The following is a 20,207-nucleotide window of genomic DNA, read 5'->3' as shown; positions in this document are numbered from 1 at the left end:
AAAACAGGAAATTTTTATCTCTTGTTTGGAAAACCTGTTATTCCTTTTCCCTTGTGTCCATCCAGACTGAGCCACGCTTCGAGCTACACTGTTCTAGTGACATTGTCCATATCCGAACGTGCTCAGACTCTTGTGCTGCGTTAATGAACCTCATTCAATACATTGCAAGCTATGGGGACTTACATGCAGCGAGCAAGGTAGAGATGAAGCCTGGAGCCCCTCACCGAAAGATGAAGGTAGAGCCAGCAGCGTCGTTCATTAGAACTAACTCACCCCTGACACCTTGCAGCCACGTGAGTGATGTGTGTGTGCCAGTGAGGTCCTCATGACAGTCATGAGGTAGAAAAGAAACTTTGAGAAATCAGCTAGTTGTTATTTACCTTCAGAGTGATAGGGTCCGGAAAGGTGACTCCATGGGCCTTTTTGGAAAACCATTCTACTGTTTGATATTCTTTGTTTTGGAACATTCGTCTTCTGGGCCAATGCAGTACTTTCTTCCAGACTTGAGTTATTTTCATCTCCCCTCTGGAAGAAAGAAAACACTTAGCAAGAGCTTATTCTCTGCTAGTCGTTTATGTAAAAATGCTTCTGAGAAGATAGATATAAGGGTTGGTATTATTACCAGACGACTAATGCTACCTTTTGTTACATATGGTTCTATTCGATTTTCGGTATATTTTCTCGTTTCTGATTTTCTTTAGCTCTGTGTGATAGGTTAAAGAGGATCACTTCTGTTTTAGAGATTAATAAATTAAAACCCAGAGAATTAGGCGATTTGCCCAAATTAGCAAAAACAACAAAACTCAGATACTTTGATTTCTGGGTCAGTGCTTTCTTACACTCTCATGTGCTTTCTTATGTATAGATTGAGCAATGTCTGGTTTGCTTAGCATTTTTAACTTGTTAGTGCTGCTTCATTGTCTTTCATGAACTGCTCCGTGAACAGGATTCAGTCTCTGAGGTAACAGAGCCTCTAGTATGGGTCTGACTGGTCATGCATTGTCTCTGGTTTAGATGCTCTGACACTTCATTCGTGTTATTGCTTCAGGTTTGGACTTCTTGCTCCTATTGTCTTCTCACTGTTAAGGTGATTTATGAGACTCCCTCTCTCTACTGTTTATTCTCTTTTAAAAAACATTCTCCGGTTTATTAAAAGTTATTTTGAATTATCCCTTTCAAATTGGATCTTTCCATGTTAAAGTCATGCTCCCATTTAAAAAGCATGGTCTGGATTTCATGAATGCACAGTTCACTAAAATGATTAAGCACCAGTGCTGGAGTTGAACCCCATGAATCTTCACTTAGTAGATTTCCCCTGTTGTGTATGCCCCCTGATGTCTTTGGGTGTCTATTCATTCCAAGCCACAAGGCTCTGACCTCCAGCTGCTTTGTGCCATGGAGTGGTTGGTGTAGCTGCCAGATTTGAGCAGTTCCTACTCTGCAGAGAAAGACTGCCTCTCCCCAGGCCTCACTGTAGTGTTCTTAGCTTCTGAATCTTCTAGGGTGCTTTCTCTCCACCATCCCAGCTTACCATCCTGGCTTTGAGACGATGGCACATTTATTTGTTTGCCAGTAGTTGTTGGGGTGGTGATGATGCTAACAGCTTAAAATGTAATAGCTTCCAGGCAGAAGGTAGAACAACAGCTGTGTTCTGTTTCTGCTGTAAACTGTAGTGTGTTTCTAGGACAAAATCATGCTAACTAGTTTACTTCTTAGAGTATTTTCAGTTATTTTTAATTAGGTGTTTTGGGTGTAGGTAGATTCCAGTGGTCGTTCATCCTCACGAGGTCCAGTCCTTCCTGAAGCCGACCAGCAGATGTTACGTGATTTGATGAGTGACGCTATGGAAGAGGTTGATCTGCAACAGACTGCTACGTCTACGCAAGCCCAGGCTAACGGTAGGACAGGCCAGGTCTTCCTCCCTGGGAGCACTGGGGCCACACTTGAAGCTTATGTTATTTGTCTGCTTATAAAATCTGCAGTGAGCAACTTATTAAAGAAAAGACAAGTCCAAGTTTGGGTAGATATTTATTAGTCAATCCACTTGTGTGATCAAGCGACTAGTAGATAAATAACCACTGGCCAGGGTGTTGTGGGGGATACAGATTAAATGAAAGACAAAGCTTATCTTTTCTGTTAGCTTAGAGTTTCGTAAAACAGATTGGCACCAAGCCAGACTGATGCTCTTACTTAGAATGATTGAGAAATGACATGAGAAAGTGCTTGGGAGTGGGTAACGTTCTCAACTATTGGAATTGTCTCATTAGATTTCAGTAAAAGTGAGAGGAGTTGGCTTTTAAAGAGTGGTATGTGGGAAAAAAAAAGTGGTATGTGGAGTGGGGAGAGAAGGTAGTCTTGGCAAGATCATGAATGTTGAAAGAGGCGCAGAAGCCTTATCTTACAGCTTTGGCTCTTACTGGAACAACAACTCCCTTCTCATTGGAAAGAATTGGCCAGCAAAGGGAGGGACCAGCCAGTGGGAGAGCCTTCAAAACCAACTGGAAGCATCTAAGTACTTTGAAGCATCTATCTAAAAATATTTTTTTTCTAATTGGTTGAACAAAGTCATTTCTATATGTTATGAAATCTTAATTTTTAAAAATTATCTCCTGGTATCACAAAATTTATGGTTAAATTGTTGATTTCATTCTAATTTAGCATAAATTAGAACTCAGGAACAAATAGGAACTTTTAGCAGCTAACCTACTTCTGTGGGAAAGAATATTTCATGAATATTTACTGAGCAGCTTCAACTCAGGTGCACTGGGCACTTTTTTTCTTTTTTTTTTTAAGATTTTATTTGTTTATTCATATAAGAGAGAGAGAGACAGGCAGAGGGAGAAGCAGGCTTCATGCAGGGCTCCTGATGTGGGACTTGATCCCAGGACTCCAGGATCACACTCTGGGCCAAAGGCAAGTGCTAAACCACTGAGCCACCCAGGGATCCCCCAGCACTGGGCACTTATAAAGGATGAGTAACTCCAAGGTGCTGCCATAGAAGAATTTAAAATCTGATCTATGAGCCTCTTGAGTCTAAGATGTCACTTTATTCATCTTCACATTCCGAGTCCATATTACAGTGGTTTGGAATGACCGAATGGAGAAAGAATTAGTGGATCTAATATGTAATAAAAATGTATATTCACATTCCAGATTTTGGCACATGTGCAGTCTTTTGTGAACCACATTAAGAGCTCCCTGAGAACAGGTGGCCTATTTGGGTATCGAGCGCCCTGTTGAGTAGTCTGTTTATTGTAGGGGACCACTCCCTGGCCAAGGACCCACTTGGACACTGTTTCTGCCACCTCCCCTCTATAAGCAGAGATTTCCTATAGTTTTAGGGGAGGCTCTGCCAAATGTAACCAGTTGTTCCTCGGTGTTGTTCCAGAAGTTTCCAGATCTCTGCCCACAGGACAGAGTTGTCAGTATGCAATTCTGGTTTAAACAAAACTCTAGTCAACACTAACCAGCTGCTGCTCAATTTCTGAGCTGCTCTAGTGCGAAATAACGAAGAGGAGACTTGCTATGACTTTATGAGACCGTCATTTACTGTTCTCATAGAGAACTTCAAACTTATTATCACTCTTTTTATTAGTAGTCAGAAGGTTATTGTAAGAAATGAGATGTAGGTGAAAACTGTGTCTGACATGTAGTTAAAATGTTTGTTAAGTGTTATTGTTGATGTTTCAGAATGTGCCAGGTTGAGTGTTGTATTCTTTTTTACCTAGGTGTTTTGGATGAAAAATCTCAAATTCAGGAGCCTTGTTGTTCAGACCTCTTCCTGTTTCCAGATGAGAGTGGGAATGTGTCCCAGGAGCCTGGCCCTCCTTATACCTCATTCACACCCCACTCGATTAGTGATGCAATGGCAGGTGTGCCTACTGAGAATGATGACTTTTGCATTCTTTTTGCACCAAGAGCAAACAGTCAGGTAATAAATGGATAATACAACTGAGGCCTTTAGGTAGTGTTACAAATTGAATTGACCAAAGGGTACCTGAGAAGGAGTCTCTAGATTTTTTTTTTTTTTTAATAATTCTTGGCACTTTACAGTGACTTCATTTTGTAACTTATTATTGAGGCTTTGCAAATGTTTGCTGTACTTCACTATTTATTTCTGTGACACATTGCTCCAAAACTCAAAGATGCTCTATATTTGCAAAATTAAAAAAAAATTTATTTAAAAATTTTTTTAGATTTAAATTCAAGTTAGTTAACATATAATGTATTAGTTTGAGGGCAAAATTTTCTACATAGATTATTAAACTACAGATGTTGAATGTAGTAAGATAGCTTTTAGGGCAAGGAAATGGCGAAAGGAGTGCTATCCAGAGTTGCTAGTCCAAGAATTGGGAAAGGTAAGACGTGGTTTGTGTGAAGACTGATGGATGGTTGATGAGTGTAATTGCCATGTGAGAGTCATGCTCACATTTAAAAAGTATGATCTAGATGTAATGAATACACAGTTCAACTAGAATAGTTAAGCATTAATGCTGGAGTTGAACTTCATGAGTCACCATTTAGTCTATACACATATTAAACTGCTTACTAATAACTTGGTGAATGTATTTGTTTTACTTCATCCTAGGAAATTAAAAACATAAAAGCAGTTAAACATGGTAATTTGGTCAGTATATTGAAGTATGTTCAATTTGGAAGGTAGTATTGATTTTGAATTAAAGAACTATACACACAGACACACATCCACAACAATACACACCCACTAAATTTGTGCCTTTTTATTATCAAATAGTAAAGGCCAAATTGAAGAATATGAAGACTCCTTGTGGAGTGATTTACATAGAACAGTAATTCCATTTGATGCTGAATAATGCAGGGTATGCAGTGTGGTATTAATGTCAGTACTTGCCCAATTCATATATTGATATTAGAAAGAATGCAGAATCAAGAAATTTTGAGTTATGCAGTATTAATAATCAGTAATTTCTGAGACAAGACTGTGTGTTCCCTGTTTATTTTAGGATAAGGAAGAAGAGCCCATTGTAAAAGTAATGGTTGATGATGCAATTGTAATAAGAGAGAATTACTTTAGTCAGCCTGTTAAGAAGACCGATACAAGCAAAGCCCCATTGCATTTTCCGGTCCCTGTCGTCCGCTATGTTGTTAAAGAAGTCTCTCTTGTTTGGCATCTTTATGGAGGAAAGGATTTTGGAACAGCCCCTCCTACTTCTCCAGCTAAAAGTTACATGTAAGTTGAATTCTACATAAGCTTATTTATTTTTTTACCGGCACTATATTCTTTTCATAGAGAAATACATAGAATTTGTCATTTTAAGAATTAAGGCGCCCCTGGGTGGCTTCATTGGTTAAGCATCTGCCTCTGGCTCAGGTCATGATCTCAGGGTCCTGGGATGGATCCCTGCATTGGGCTCTCTGCTCAGCAGGGAGTCTGCTGCTCCCTCTGCTCATGCGCGCTCTCTCTCTCAAATAAAATCTTTAAAAAAAACTTTTTAACAAAGTAGTATTGAAAACTATGTAATTTAGGGGCAACCTGGTGGCTCAGTGATTGAGCTTCTGCCTTTGGCTTAGGTTGTGATCCTGAGGTCCTAGGATCGAGTCCCACATGTGGGGAGCCTGCTTCTCCCTCTGCCTGTGTCTCTGCCTCTCTCTCATGAATAAATAAATAAAATCTTTACAAAGAAAGAAAACTAATTTAAATGTTACTCTATTAATGTTAAAGCTTTTCATTTCTAAACATCGTTGCATTGTTTGTATATTTACTAAAACGTGACTTAAGTGATTGCCGTTCAGCAAAATATTTTGGATATTTACCAAGTGCCAGAGCTTGTGTTAGAGGCACATTCACTAAAATGAGTAAGACTCAGAATCTGCCCTCTGTTCAAAAGGATCATTATGTAAGCAGATGAGGGCAATGAAGTGAAGTGTATGCCTCGAGAGGCAGGGACCACGCCTGGCCCTGAATCTCCTGCATCCAGTAGACTGCCAGGCAAGAGGCGATGCTCCTGAAGTACTTGTTAAATGAGTGCATTGTTCGGGGGGGTCTAGAAGAGGTCTACAGAGACTAGGTGCAGTGGGGTGAATATTCTTATCAGGGTGGGAGGATCAGAGAAGGCTTCAGGGAATGATAACCTCTGGCACAACAGTGTATAGACTTTCTATTTAAAAGTGATTTTTAAGAACTTACAACTTCAATTCTCTTCTGTATTGATTGGGATATTTAGGATTTGTACTCTGACTGTAAGAAGTTTCTGATGTACTAAAGAATTTCTCAAGAGTTCTCATTTTTACATGTCTTGTTATATGAATGCCAACACCATAGTTAGTTTTTCCAGAGTCGTAAATATTTAGCAGGCAGATGATTGCCACAATGGCAGTAATAAAATTCACGTTCTCAGTGTCTCTAAAGCATAAAGATGTAGATTTGATATAGAGAAACAGTTTGTGGCCATGTGTTGATAGTTCTATAATCTTATTTTCTCTTTTTATCTTGCTGTTTTTCCTGAGGTTATTCATTACCTTTCTTTAAATATTTCCTTTAACAAAAGGTTTATTTATTCTTATTTTTTATTTTTATTTTTCCATTTATAGCAGTCCTCACAGCTCACCTTCTCACACACCCACAAGGCATGGACGCAACATGGTATGTGGGGGAAAAGGAAGAAACCATGACTTTTTAATGGAAATACAATTAAGCAAGGTAAGGTGGCATTTTGAAAGGAAAAAGCCACTGAAGTAAGAGCATTAATAGTGGTTCTTTGGTTACTCCCCAACCTTGTGGTCTTGAGTCATAAGTCCCAGCCCTTTGGATTGGAAAAGTGCAGGGGGTTTGTAGAACTTTTACTTTTTCTTTCTCAGGTGTTCTGAGAAGTTTGAGGGGTTTTGTTTCATTTTTGTTTTCCCAGGCTGTCCCTAGAGAAGTCTCTTTCAGAGTTGAGCAAGCATCAGAATCCTCTTGAGGGCTTATTAAAACAAGTTGCTGGGCCCCAGAATTTCTGAATCAGTAGGTCTGAGGTGGGGCTCATGAATTTGCATTTTTTTTTTTTTAATTTATTTATGATAGTCACACACACAGAGAGAGAGAGGCAGAGACACAGGCAGAGAGAGAAGCAGGCTCCATGCACCGGGAGCCCGATGTGGGATTTGATCCCAGGTCTCCAGGATCGCGCCCTGGGCCAAAGGCAGGCGCTAAACCGCTGCGCCACCCAGGGATCCCTGAATTTGCATTTTTAATGAGTTCCCAGGTGATTCTGATAATACCTTTCCCAGGACTACACTTGGGAAACCACTGCCCTGGGATATGTCTGGAAGGGCCTGCTATTGGATAGGACCTGTGTGATCAGATCCTTCATGAATGTCTAGAGACCAGTATGTTCAGGTCACCAATGACATTATATGCATTCAATTCTTCCAGCTTATCTGGGATTGTGCCAAGTGTCATATATATATTAGGGTACTTAACATGGAGATATTGTAGTGATGAAGATTCCATGCATTTGCTTGTATCCTTGCCCCCCTTTGGAACTTGAGCCCTGCCTCCACTGGTTCTTTCTCAAGTGGTTTCATAGGTATGCAAGATGATAATTTTGTGTATTATTCCTATGGAGGGTTTTGCTTGAAAAGGATAGGGATTTTGCCAAGATTGAATAAGAAATGTCATTTGAGCTTATCCTCGTGTGGTGGGGCATACGTAGATCAATATAGTGAACAAATGAAGGAATGTTCTGTTCTCTGAAAGTGGAGTGGAAGCTGAGAATTCAAAGAAAATGATGGGTGATACTTTGCATTTTAAAGAGGAAAAGTAATTTAAATAAAAGGTAAAAATTGTTGTGTGTGGTTTTTTTGTCTGTGTAGGTGAAGTTTCAGCACGAGGTCTACCCGCCTTGCAAGCCAGAGTGTGATTCTGGCCTCATAGAGCACCCAGTCTCCCGGCAGGTGTTCATTGTGCAGGATCTTGAAATTCGAGATCGTCTGGCAACATCACAAATGAATAAGTTTTTGTACCTGTATTGTAGTAAAGAAATGCCTCGAAAAGCTCATTCCAACATGGTAAGATTTAAGACCTCATGTTTTCTGTTGTGTATTTTTCAAAAAGTGTGTTTATTGTATCTAACTGCAGAAGATTTAGATTGGAGAAAATTGAAGGTTTTTTTTTTTTCATGCTAATATGAAAATCCCTTTTAAATATGCCGCTTAATGTTTTATTATTTAAAAATTATTTTACATGTCACTTTTAGGGTCCATTAATTATTATTGCTGACGATACATGAGGAAAACCAGAAGTCCATAGTGATCTACACAAAATATTTAGTATTGCTGGAAGTTTTCCGGATTTCTAACACTTTCTGAATTTTAGTGGAATAGGAATGATTCAGGATTGCTGGAAGAAATGTCCTAGAAAGCCATCTTTGGAGGGTGGCTCTACAGGTTCGCTTCAGGGGCCCTGTGGGCTCCCAGGACACTATGTGTACAGCACTGTCATTTGCATCTTTCCCACTAAAGAGAATCCATCTCTCTCATGAGGTTTTTCCAGGAGTGTATGACCCAGAAAAGTGTGATTCAGGCTTTTAAGGAAAAGGGGGGAAACCATTCCACTATTAGTTCTCCTCTAAAGAGTAACATTGGGATTTTTTGTTTGTTTGTTTCTTTTCTTTTCTTTTTTTTTTTAAATGAAAACAAGGTTGTAATTTCATTGGGGAAAAAATATTCTTCTTATCTTGTAGCTGACAGTGAAAGCATTACATGTGCGACCGGAGTCTGGCAGGTCACCACAGGAATGCTGCTTGAGAGTATCCCTAATGCCACTTCGCCTCAATATTGACCAGGTTTGTATTGCATGCATCGTCTATGAAGTTACGCTTATATGTCCCAGATTCAGAAGGAGAGGTGTAATTTCATTGAATTAAAATGTTTATTGTTACTTAACTGTTAGGAAAGTTACATAATTAAAGCAGAGTTCTGCTGGTAAGGAACAGGGCCAATTCATCAGGCGTTTGGGATCTGAACTGTTGGAGAGTAAACATTAGTAGGTGTTGTGCTCCGGTCTTCTCATTTTCTACGTGACCTAGCACTCACTACATGCTTCCCATTTTCCCATGCTCACGTACGCACACTCGTGAAGGTACTCAGGTATTTTCAGAGAGTAGGAAATGACTTCCTGACATCTGTGATGGAAAGATCAGAGGGCTTGTCTCTCTCTATTTTTTTTTTTTTAAGATTTTATTTATTTATTCATGAGAAACACAGAGAGAGAGGCAAAAACACAGGCAGAGGGAGAAGCAGGCTCCATGCAGGGAGCCCGACGTGGAACTCCATCCCAGGTCTCCCAAGATCACACCCTGGGCTGAAGGTGGCGCTAAACTGCCGAGCCACCAGGGCTGCCCTTCTGCCCTGGGCAAGATGACAAATGAGTAAATTTGGTACTTAAACGGGTCACAACAGAGATTTGTGGAAAGGCATAAATCCACTTTGCCATGTTCTAGCAAATATTCCATCAAATTATTCTGGGTTTTGCTTTGACTCAGCTGCTTAAAACCTAGTTGGTGCCTCTTATGCAGACTTGACTCAGGGTGTATGAACACGTGATGCTCTGCCGTCGTGCACTATAGCAGTGAGGCATATGGGCTGGGGAGTCAGACTGGGGTTTATACCCACTGTTGTCTTTCCCTAGTTAGGTGGCTTTGGGGAAGTTACTTCTCTAAGCCTCACTTTCTTCACTGACAAAATCCAAGTAATAGCAGTAGATACAGCTTCATTTTTTTAAAAAAATGAGGATCGAATGAGACTAGCATTTATTAAATATTTAGCTTGGTGCCTGGCACAGTGTTAAAGATCAGAAGTTGTTAGCTGTTGTTCTTATTAACTGAAGCACGTCACAGCTGACGAAAATAAATGGAAAATAGCCTGCTTTTGAAATAACAGAATTGCCCTGTTGCACCTTATATTGGTGTGAAAAGTAGAGTATATGTGGGATAGCACTCTTTGCTTAAGTGGTGTAGATTCATAATGTTGACTTGTTATTTAAATAAGAAACAGAGGAGCAATTTTCATCTAGGGAAGGGCAAGTAGATGATGAAGGTCGTGTAACTGGGCAGTTTGAGATCTGAACTGTGAAGAGGCCAGTTTTCCTGACTCTTCTAGTCTGGTATCTATTTCAGTGTTGTACTGTCTGGAAATAAGTGTAGGGAAGATATGCTTGTTAATCCCAAATGATTTGTGGAATGCCAGCCTCTTTCCAGGTCCTATAGTAGGATGCTGAGGATACAAAGATAAGTGAACATCCCCATCCTAAAAGATCTATGTATGGGGTAGATACTGACATAAAACAGATTACTTTAATACCTTGTGGTGAGGACCAGTGGTAAAGATAGACATAGTCTATAGTCTATAGTATGTCCCAGTAGAGGGGGCTCCAAAGCCAGGCAGGGAATTCAGAAGAATAAGGGGTAATCAGGAAGGGCTTTCTGAAGGAGATGACACTTGAAGTGAGTCTTAAAGGAATGCAGGGTCTTATGGAATGTGGTGGAGTTAGTTGCATTAAGATTTTTGTACAGGCACTGAAGGCCTAATTCAGGTTGTGAGAAGAGATGTGAAGCTGTTCTGGTAAGTTATGTGCTTGGCTGTGGCTGGAGATGGTGAATACATAGCAGTACTAGTTTGCACATTTGTGGGGTTTTTTTTTTTTTTTTAGCATCATTACTTGATTGCCTCAATACGGCATTTTAATTATTTTAACACTTTAAGTCTTACTGTACTGTTAGTATCTTCTATCATAGGACCTTAAATAAACTAGAAATAGCTATAGTTGAAGTTTGTAAAAATAAACCAAATTTTTTAAAGTTTTAAGAAGTTGATTGTATGGAGGTATAATTTGCATATAATAAAGTGCCAGGATTTTCGGTGTAAGGTTTGAGCTTGACAGGTACACGCACTTGAGTAACCACTGCATCAGTTGAAATAGCATCCTCTGTTCCCCTCAGAGTCATCCCCTCCCCCTCCATTGTGGTTGGTCTCCACACCCCCTAAAGCCACCATTGACCTTCCTATCGCCATAGGTTAGCTAAATGGAAATGTATTTGGCTTCCTGTGCCAGGAGCTTCATCTTTGTGTGATCATCTGAGGCATATCTCTTCATTTCTTTCAGTCTGTTCATTGTGCTGAGTACACATTTCATTGTATGGCTGTGCCCCAATTTGTGTATCCATTTGGGTGGTTTTCTTGTTTGGGGCTGTTACAAATAAAGCTGTTATGAAGTTTGCATACAAGTTTTTTATGGACCTATGTTTTCAGTATTATAAACAGTTTCCAGGCCATAAGGTAGATAGGTGTTTGAGCATTGTAAGAAACTGCCAGTTTCCCACCGTGGTCATACCCTTGTGGATTCCCTCCTTGAGAGCTGCTGCTACTTCACATTCTCACCAAACCTGATATTTTTAATTTTAATGATTTTTATTTGGTGTTCATTGTGGTTTTAATTTGGATTTCCTTGATGACTAGTGATGCTATAAGCATCTTTTTATATGCTTGACAATTGTATACCCTTCTGTAAAGTGTCTGTGTCTTGCTAGTTTTAAAATTAGATTGTTTTATTGAGTTGTAAAGAGTTTAGCAGAAATACCAGATCAAAACTTCTGAGAGCATAATGAAACGCTGATGATTAGTATCTCCTCTTCTGTTGTTTTGTCCATTTGTAGTGAAAGTGCGCACACACACACAAAGCCACTATTTCTATAGTCTTTTTTTCAAGAGCAATTTATACTTGGAATTTTCTTGTGGGTTTAAAAAAAATTTTTTTTGAAGGCAGTTATAGAGTCAAAGCATTTATTGCATTAAAATATCACCATCTAGTGGTCAAAGAGTAACATTTTAGGTATTAACCTTGTAAACATCTAATATTTGATATAAATATATATCAAATGTGTAGGTATATGTACACACATGTATCTATATAGTAATATGTGTGTAATGTGAATAGCAAAATATATACATATATAAATGTAAAGCATAATGTAATGAGCAATTCTATAAACTCACTGCCTTACTGTGGAACCAAAATATTTTTGGTACTGTTGAAACTACTTGCTTGTTTTTCAGTTTCATCCCTCAGGCTCCCATATGCAATGGTGGCTAGAAAAATACCTTTCTTGTGTGGGAAATATCAGAAAGGGAGACAGAACATAAAGACTCCTAACTCTGGGAAACGAACTAGGGGTGGTGGAAGGGGAGGTGGGCGGGGGGTGGGGGTGACTGGGTGACGGGCACTGAGGGGGGCACTTGACGGGATGAGCACTGGGTGTTATTCTGTATGTTGGTAAATTGAACACCAATAAAAAATAAATTTATTAAAGAAATACCTTTCTGACTTTCATCATTTATGCTTCTGACCAATGTGATTGATAGTTGATCAGATCCTTTGGAATTACCAAACTTATGGCATACTGTGAAATAACATGACCCTGTAATTCCCCACCACACTGCATTCTGGTACAATATTAATGTTTTATATTAAAGAATTTTTTTAAATGAAAGGGAAATACAAGAAGAGGCTCAGGTATTTAATTTTTGTATTTTACAACAGGGATTTGTTAGTATGAATGAGGTAGGTAAAATAAAGCTGCTAGTATTGGGACAATGTGGCTTGCTTGGACAACATTAAGACAAGTCCATGCAGTTTTGTCCTTATATAATTTCAAAAGACCACACACTGGGTGATTTTTACTGATTTTAATTTTGAAGATCACATCCAATGAAGAAAATGTATTAACGCAATATAACAGTGGTAAAGGTGGAAATAAGATAGATCTTGCAGGGTACACAGAAGTATCTAGTCTGCCAGCTGCTATTACTTGTGTTGGTAATATCACCACTACCAGTTCAAGTGAGAAGTGATGTTGAAGAATAAGAACATTGTATTTCTAAGAAAACTGAAGTGTACTTTGATTTAGAAATAGCTATGTAATTTTTAATTTCTCTGTGTCTTAATTTCACATCTATAATTTTCTCAGAGTTGTGAGAATTAACAAGGAAGTGTGTGTGTGTGTGTGTGTGTGTGTGTGTGTGTGAGTGAGCGAGCGATGGGACTAGGAACAGTGCCTCACACAGAGTAAGAACTAGCAAATTATAGTGCTGGATGAATAATGAGTAAAATATGGGACCTTAAGATACTTTTTAGTTTTAGAAATAGATGTCTCCCCTCTCCACCTCCGCCTTTTGCTTATAATTACATCTTTTCATTTTAGGATGCCTTGTTCTTCCTGAAGGATTTCTTCACAAGTCTTTCTACGGAAGTAGAGCTTCTAATGGCTCCAGATCCAGAAGGTATTAAATGTGTATAGTTTGATAAAGTCTGTAACAAGTACTTGGATTGATTTTGATTGTTATGAGACCTTTTTGAGAGTGTACTTACAGTCTTTATTTTCATTTATATAAATGTTTTGTATTTATTTTTTTAATATTTTACAAATGCAGTTTATGTCAGAGTAATAATTTAAAAGGCAGAAGTCAATTTTCTCTGTAGCAGTAATTATGTTTATTAAATGAAATGTAGCAAAACAAGTTAAATCCACATTAATTTTAAATGGTTGCTCTGTAGAAGGGTTCCTCATTTTTCAAATGTGCATATTACTTTTTCAGTTAAAAAGTCTCCTGGAGCTGATGTTACCTGCAGTTTGCCAAGGCACTTAAGCGCCTCCAAAGAGCCAAATCTAGTTCTGTCTTTCCCTGGGCCAAAGCAGCCTTCCCAAGATGATAGTGCCAATTCAGCGGAAGTGGTTAATGGGGAAGAAGAGAAGGACTTCTCAGCTGAAGAAACATCATTTAGTGATCAGCCCGTGTTTTTTAGGTAAGTCACTTGATTTTGATAACAAATGAAGTATTTTAGAGCTTTGTAGTTGGTTATTGAATGTGTTCATGTACCACTAATCATGAGGTTACAACAGGTTTTCTTTGTGCTGTCAAACAGTAACTGGTATCTACGTGTGGGCTCCATGCATCATGCACCCCTTCATGCACATAGTAACCCTGGTTCAGGAGTCCTTTCTCTTGATTCTGGAGCAGAAATATTCTTTTCCTCTAGCTGCTTCATTTTCCCTCCTGTCCCTCTTCCCAGTTTCTGTTACAGCTTATTTGTACCTCCTGATGTCCTTTCCTCTTTTCCTTTACACACCTGGGCTTCCCTGTGCTCCCCTTCTCCCGTGTGGGAATTTTCTGTCTGGTTTTCCATCTGTTTTTCCCCATCACTGTTCTTTCCTGACCCTTCAGTCTCTGGCTCAGTGGGCACTCTTAGGAGAGACAGGTCTGCTGTGCTGGTGCTGTGTGCTCTCACTATTGCCCTACAACTCAGCTAGCTGCTTGCATGCTGGCATTTATTCTCATTCCCAGACCCATTCATGTTTCCCGTCTTCATTCTTTCCTGGCCTTTCATGGGGGGCTTGGAGTCTTGGCTCTGTCGGAAGGAGTAAGGAGGAAGACCCATGCCACCAGTATTGTGAGGGGCAGTTAGTTACTTCCCCTCATTTCCTGTACTCTCGCTGATATCCATGGGCCTCACATTCTGTCTTTTCAAGCCGACTTTAGGTTAGACATTAGATATGGCCCAAAGCACAATTTAACTATTTAAAGTGCTTTCATGTTTTATATATCTTGTATACTGTAGAAAAGAGAAAAAAAGAACTATGAGAATTGGAAAGATCCTGGGATAGAGGGTCTCTGGCAGTTCTAAACCTTTTACCAGGAAAGAAGAATCTCTTTTATTATTTTCCCACATTGATCTTTAAAAGTTTTTTGCTACCAAAAAATTGTGTATCAGAAGTAGGAATTTGAATTCTCATTTTATATTAATCACACCTGAACTCTTTGTTTTTTGTGAACACTGGATAACCAGTCCAAAGGAAATTGAATTGTTAACAGTTGTGGCCTGAAAACAAATAAATTTGACACTTTTTTGTCAGTTTGTGTAGTCTTAGGTAAATGTTGTGGTTTTTTTTTTTTTTTCCATTAGACTATCTAAAATAGCTTATGGATTTCTGTTTCTACTCTCGAAAGCTCCTAGAAGTCCTAGGATGCAGGAGTGGCAGTCAGTGGTATAATCCAGATTACTCACTTCACAGACAAGGAACTTTAATGTCCAGAGAAATAAGTTGACTTGCTCAAGACCACACAGCTAGTGGCCGAGTCAGGACCAAAACATTGATCGTAATCCCCAGTCTAGTGCATTTTCTAAGTGATGGTCCAACCATTCCACAAATATTCATTGAGCTCTTCTTACTCTGTGTATGCCAGGTTTTGGCACAGTGAACAAAATCAAGAAAAATCCCTATGTTATTGAGCTTACAAATAATTATCTGATCTGTCATATTATGTACCATGAAGAAAACAAAGAATAAGAAAGGAAGAGAACCAAAATGCCCAGAGAACCAAATGGAGATGGGTTTTTGGAAGATGAATTACCTGGGGTCTCAGGCTTCTTTAGTAACTAATGTTTAAATACAGCATTTCCATTTCACTGTGGGCTAAATTAGACTTCTGTGGAATGGCTTAGGATATAAATGCAGACATTAATTCTGTAGAAAAACTGTGTTTTGAGTCTAATTTAACAGTCCAGTTTTGGGAAGCCAGCTCCTTTTGTTTGTTGTATACCATTGGTATATAATTATGATTTCATTCTCACAGAATTCCCAATGTTTGTGTGTCAAACATTAATTTCAAGAATGCTCACTAAAATTTACCAACATAGGTGGCACATTAAAGATTTACTAAGATGTGTGGTAGGCTCAGAGTTTAAGTTCTTTCTCATGGTACACCACATATACCTGGTAAAACTGAGATTTGTGGCTGGCTTTTCTAGCACTTTCTGCTTCGTGATGGAGCTGAAATAAATCCCCCCCCCCCTTTTTTTTTTAAACTTCTTGGTAATGATTATATTATTTGGTTTAATCTTGAAGGTTGCTTTTATTATTTCTCCATATAAATTGAGAATATCTGCCAGAATAAATTCTTCAAGGGTAAACATCTAGTAAGCTAGATGCTTTTTGTGAAGATTTAAATAAAATAAATACAACGTATAAGATGATTAACATTAGTTTAGTAATATTACTTTAAGAAAAAAGTAGAGCTAAAAGACATTGCCCTTTATTTAGGCTTTGAGATCTTCACATTATTAATCTTGTGGCTTTGTTTTTATTATCCATTTGAACAAATTATATCTAATCTCAACTATTAGTACTTTTGAATATAAATAACTCTCCTCCTTTTTTTTTTTATCTTCAGAGAATTTAGATTCACATCAGAAGTACCTATTCGACTTGATTATCATGGCAAACACGTATCAATGGATCAGGTTTGGAAACTTTATATAAATATACTCTATAAGATTATCTCCCTTGTTTTCTCTAATGGAGTTAATTTTTAAACTTTTCTCTCACGGTTTATATGTTTGAAATGACATGCAAGATTTTAAAATTTAACTCTTTCTAAAGTAAACATAATTTACTTTAACCTGTGAGTAAAATTTAGTATAAATTGGGTTATATATATTATTATGTATTTTTTTTTGCTGTAAATATTTTGTTTTAGCTGCATTAGTGAATGAATATTACTTTGACTTGCCCAAATAACTATTTTAAATGTTAGCTCTTAATTACACATTAATCTGGCTTTTTAAAATTTTTAAGGGTACACTAGCTGGGATTCTGATTGGTCTGGCCCAGTTAAACTGTTCAGAACTGAAGCTAAAGAGGCTTTTCTACCGGCATGGGTAGGTCAGTTTAAATCCTATAAGGCTTTACGGTATAGTGACTGCAATTAGTTTACAACACATCAAACATTGATTTTTCTTAGCAAACATAAATCATTATTTTACATTATTGTGTGCAGAGAGCTCGTTTTCAGAGGAGGCTTACTGATTAGGAGCTACTAATAACAGAGTATTTTTCAAAAATAGCTATAGTTATTTTTTAATAATTTCCCGAGTCATAAAAATTCATTCATTTAGTGAAAAGGCTGGAAGTTCACAATATAATGACTGTTAATAGCTGAGAACCATGTAGCAATTTGTAGACATTGAGTTAATCCTGTGCTAGAGCTTTAAGGGTTTTATTGTTTTGAGAGAGTGAGCGTGCACACGTGCGTACATGTAAGTGTGGGGAAGAGCGGAGGGGGGAGGAAGGGAGACAGAGAATCTCAAGCAGACTTTGCATTGAGTATGGAGCCTGACATGGGGCTCAATCTTAGGACTCTGGGATCATGACCTGAGCTGAAACCAAGAGTCTGCTGCTCAACCGACTGAGCCACCCAAGTGCCCCCTATGCTAGAGCTTTAGATGTTCAAGAAATAGGAACAGTGGAAGAACACATTTATACATGTTACTGAAGCCTTGTAGAAATTACTAACATTAAGCTGGATTATATATATGTACATATACGTGTGTGTGTGTGTGTGTGTGTATATATATATATTTAGCTCAAACATCTATACTATTTTGTCTTTGTAACTGGTAAATTTTCTTTTAAGTTAAAAAATCCCAACATATTTTTTCCCCCAACATATTATTATGCTAAGCGAAATAAGTCAGAGAGACAAATACTGTATGATTTCACTCATGTGATGAAGATGAACATACGGGAACAGAAGGAAAAATAAAATAACAGAGAGGGAGACAAACCATAAGAGACTCAACTCCAGGAAACAAACTAAGGGTCTCTGGAGGGGAGGCAGGGGCTGGGGGCAGTGGGGAATGGGGTAACTGGATAATGGGCATTAAGGAGGGCACATGATAGAAGGAGTACTGGGTGTTACATGCCAGTGATGAATCACTAAATTCTACCCCTAAAACTTAAAAAAACAAAAAACCCCAACTTACCTGAAACTACAAATTTCTTTCTTTTTTCTGTATACTAATAGTTATTTGCTCTAGCTTGCTAGGTGTTGACAAATTGTTTTCATATGCAATCACCGAATGGCTTACTGACATTAAGAAGAATCAGCTACCAGGAATCCTGGGAGGTGTGGGGCCTATGCATTCACTAGTACAATTAGGTGAGTTTTCTTTTTTAATCAAAAGATGATTTATTGCTTGATCTGTGATTCTTAACCCATTTGGAGTTATGAGTGCCTTTGGGACAGTCTCTGTGAGGACATGTGTGCATGACCACACATGTAAGAGCACTTGGCATCCCATTTGAGGTTAAAAACCCCAGGGTTAAAATGATGGCAGGGTTCTGATCTCCAGCACTCCTGCTGATCTCTCTGTATTGACTGTTGTTCTAGTGCAAGGCCTAAAGGACTTGGTCTGGTTACCGATAGAGCAATACCGGAAGGACGGTCGTATTGTCAGAGGGTTCCAGAGAGGCGCTGCCTCCTTTGGCACCTCAACAGCGATGGCTGCTCTTGAGCTCACAAACAGAATGGTTCAGACTATACAGGTATTCTCCACAGACTGCCTTACTTACTGTACAGAGAGGAATAGCTACTGTAAAATGGTTGTTTTTTTTTTTGTTTATTAAAAGATATTTTGATTAAAAAAGTATTTTTAAATATACAAATGTTGAGAATAGAGGTTTTATTTATGATTTAATGTTTTTGTTTTATTGCTCAGCTGTTCAGTGTTAAGTAATTCGTAATTAAGTAATATAAATTCTCATTTATATGAATAGATCATAGCCAAATGTGAAGAAAGCATTACAGATCAAACAGTAGACGAATTAAGGTTTGTTAAGTATGAGGCTCTGGTTGACCTTATCCAGTTCACAGACAGGGCATTCTGATTCACCTGGTAACATGGAGAGTGTTCTCAGAAGGACAGAGGAGCGACTGAGAAAGTCCCCTCAATCCATGTACTAGTTCTCAGCATGCACTTCTATATTCTTGTTCTAAAAGTGCTAAGTTTTTATTGTGAACAACTCCTGATACTGCAGAAGTGCCTGCGTTAGGGCCTGCAAGTCCCTCTGTTCTTCCTCACTCCCGATGAGAAGTGCATTATTGAAGCATAACTCTGCAGACTTCCTTCTGATTCGTTTCTTTCTTTATGATAAAATGATCCAGGCAGCAGCAGAGACTGCTTATGATATGGTATCTCCTGGGACCCTTTCTATTGAGCCCAAGAAGATCAAAAGGTTTCCTCATCACCGCTTAGCCCACCAGCCAGTGGACCTGCGAGAAGGTGTGGCCAAGGCCTACAGTGTTGTGAAAGAGGTGAGTGCTTGCTTACCTGAGTGGGCGGGCCAGAGCCAGCTGGCCTGCTTCCTGGCTTTTAGCACTTTAAAGTTAGCACAATGCCTGCCTGATTTAATCTACATTCATTTGAAAAAAATATTTATCCGCTTACTTTGTGCCAGCAAAGTAACAGCAACTGTTAAAGGTAGGTGGTGTTCCTCACTTGCCCATGAGGACACCAGCTCAGCAGGAATGGCTCCCCAGTGTAGTCGGGTGAATCACTCTTGGGCCACGATTGGACCCTGGGAAATCGGATCTGCCATGTGGTTCTTTCTCTAAAACTGTCAATGTGAAGAATGGGGTGAGAACGGAAGGTGAGAACAGTGAGCAGGATTGAGATAGTAGGGTGTGCTTGATTAGATGGAATCTGACTTCTGTGTTAAAAACTTTTTAAAATAGAGGCTTCCTACATGGTGATAATTTGTCTTTTCCCTTCTAGATGTTAGTAATTCAAAAGATTGAGAGAAAACATTCCAGATGTTTCACAGATACGCTCGTCCTTTAGACCTGGGCGCTCGGCACAGCAATAGATTATAGGTCACATCTGGCCCAGACTTGTTTTTCTGTGGCCCTACTAGCTCAGAATTATCTTAACAATTTTAAAGGATTGTAAAAAATGAAAGAAAAAGCATATGTGATAGAAACTGTATGCCCACAAATATTTGCCATCCTTTCCAGAGAAAGTTGGCTGATCCCTGCTTTACATCATTCCCCTTGGTGGCAGACAGGTAGCTGTGGTGAGGGTGGCAGTGGTCCAGGCATGCTTCCCGAGCACTGCATGCCTGCTGTGCTGTGCCACTGTCTCCGGGTGCATTGTGTCATTGAAGTCTGACACTCACCACAGAATTTTAATTCCCCATTGAAAGGACTTGACCAACAAAAGAATGAAAGAAAGGACTGCTAAGGTAACACACTTAAGTGATGGAGCTGAGATATTAATTCACTTGTGTTGTCTCCAGACTCAGTATGGTACTCACTCTCACTACATTATAATCAACTAGTACCTGTTTATTATTTGT

General features: G+C 38.8%; 1 protein-coding gene across 6 annotated transcripts in view; it reads left to right on the top strand.

The window, feature by feature from the left end:
• ATG2B (autophagy related 2B) overlaps positions 1-20,207 on the top strand; it is a 70,864-nt gene that overhangs the window by 44,691 nt on the left and 5,966 nt on the right. For 2 of the 6 annotated variants that reach the window (XM_038545658.1, XM_038545657.1), the window contains exons 28-41: positions 66-293; positions 1,757-1,898; positions 3,729-3,931; positions 4,983-5,209; positions 6,571-6,679; positions 7,834-8,028; positions 8,703-8,804; positions 13,218-13,296; positions 13,612-13,819; positions 16,246-16,315; positions 16,650-16,732; positions 17,891-18,012; positions 18,244-18,398; positions 19,018-19,167. In XM_038545658.1, the coding sequence (XP_038401586.1) occupies positions 66-293; positions 1,757-1,898; positions 3,729-3,931; positions 4,983-5,209; positions 6,571-6,679; positions 7,834-8,028; positions 8,703-8,804; positions 13,218-13,296; positions 13,612-13,819; positions 16,246-16,315; positions 16,650-16,732; positions 17,891-18,012; positions 18,244-18,398; positions 19,018-19,167 (2,073 nt within the window). Of the gene's footprint in view, positions 1-65; positions 294-1,756; positions 1,899-3,728; positions 3,932-4,982; positions 5,210-6,570; positions 6,680-7,833; positions 8,029-8,702; positions 8,805-13,217; positions 13,297-13,611; positions 13,820-16,245; positions 16,316-16,649; positions 16,733-17,877; positions 18,013-18,243; positions 18,399-19,017; positions 19,168-20,207 lie in introns of those variants that run through there. The other 4 variants (XM_038545659.1, XM_038545661.1, XM_038545660.1 and 1 more) reach the window with 4 other exon arrangements.

The sequence above is a fragment of the Canis lupus genome, chromosome 8, assembly GCF_011100685.1.
Source record: "Canis lupus familiaris isolate Mischka breed German Shepherd chromosome 8, alternate assembly UU_Cfam_GSD_1.0, whole genome shotgun sequence".
In the NCBI taxonomy this organism is placed as follows: Eukaryota; Metazoa; Chordata; class Mammalia; order Carnivora; family Canidae; genus Canis; species Canis lupus.
The sequence above is the reverse complement of the archived record's forward strand: the minus strand, read 5'-3'. Positions and strand labels throughout refer to the sequence as shown.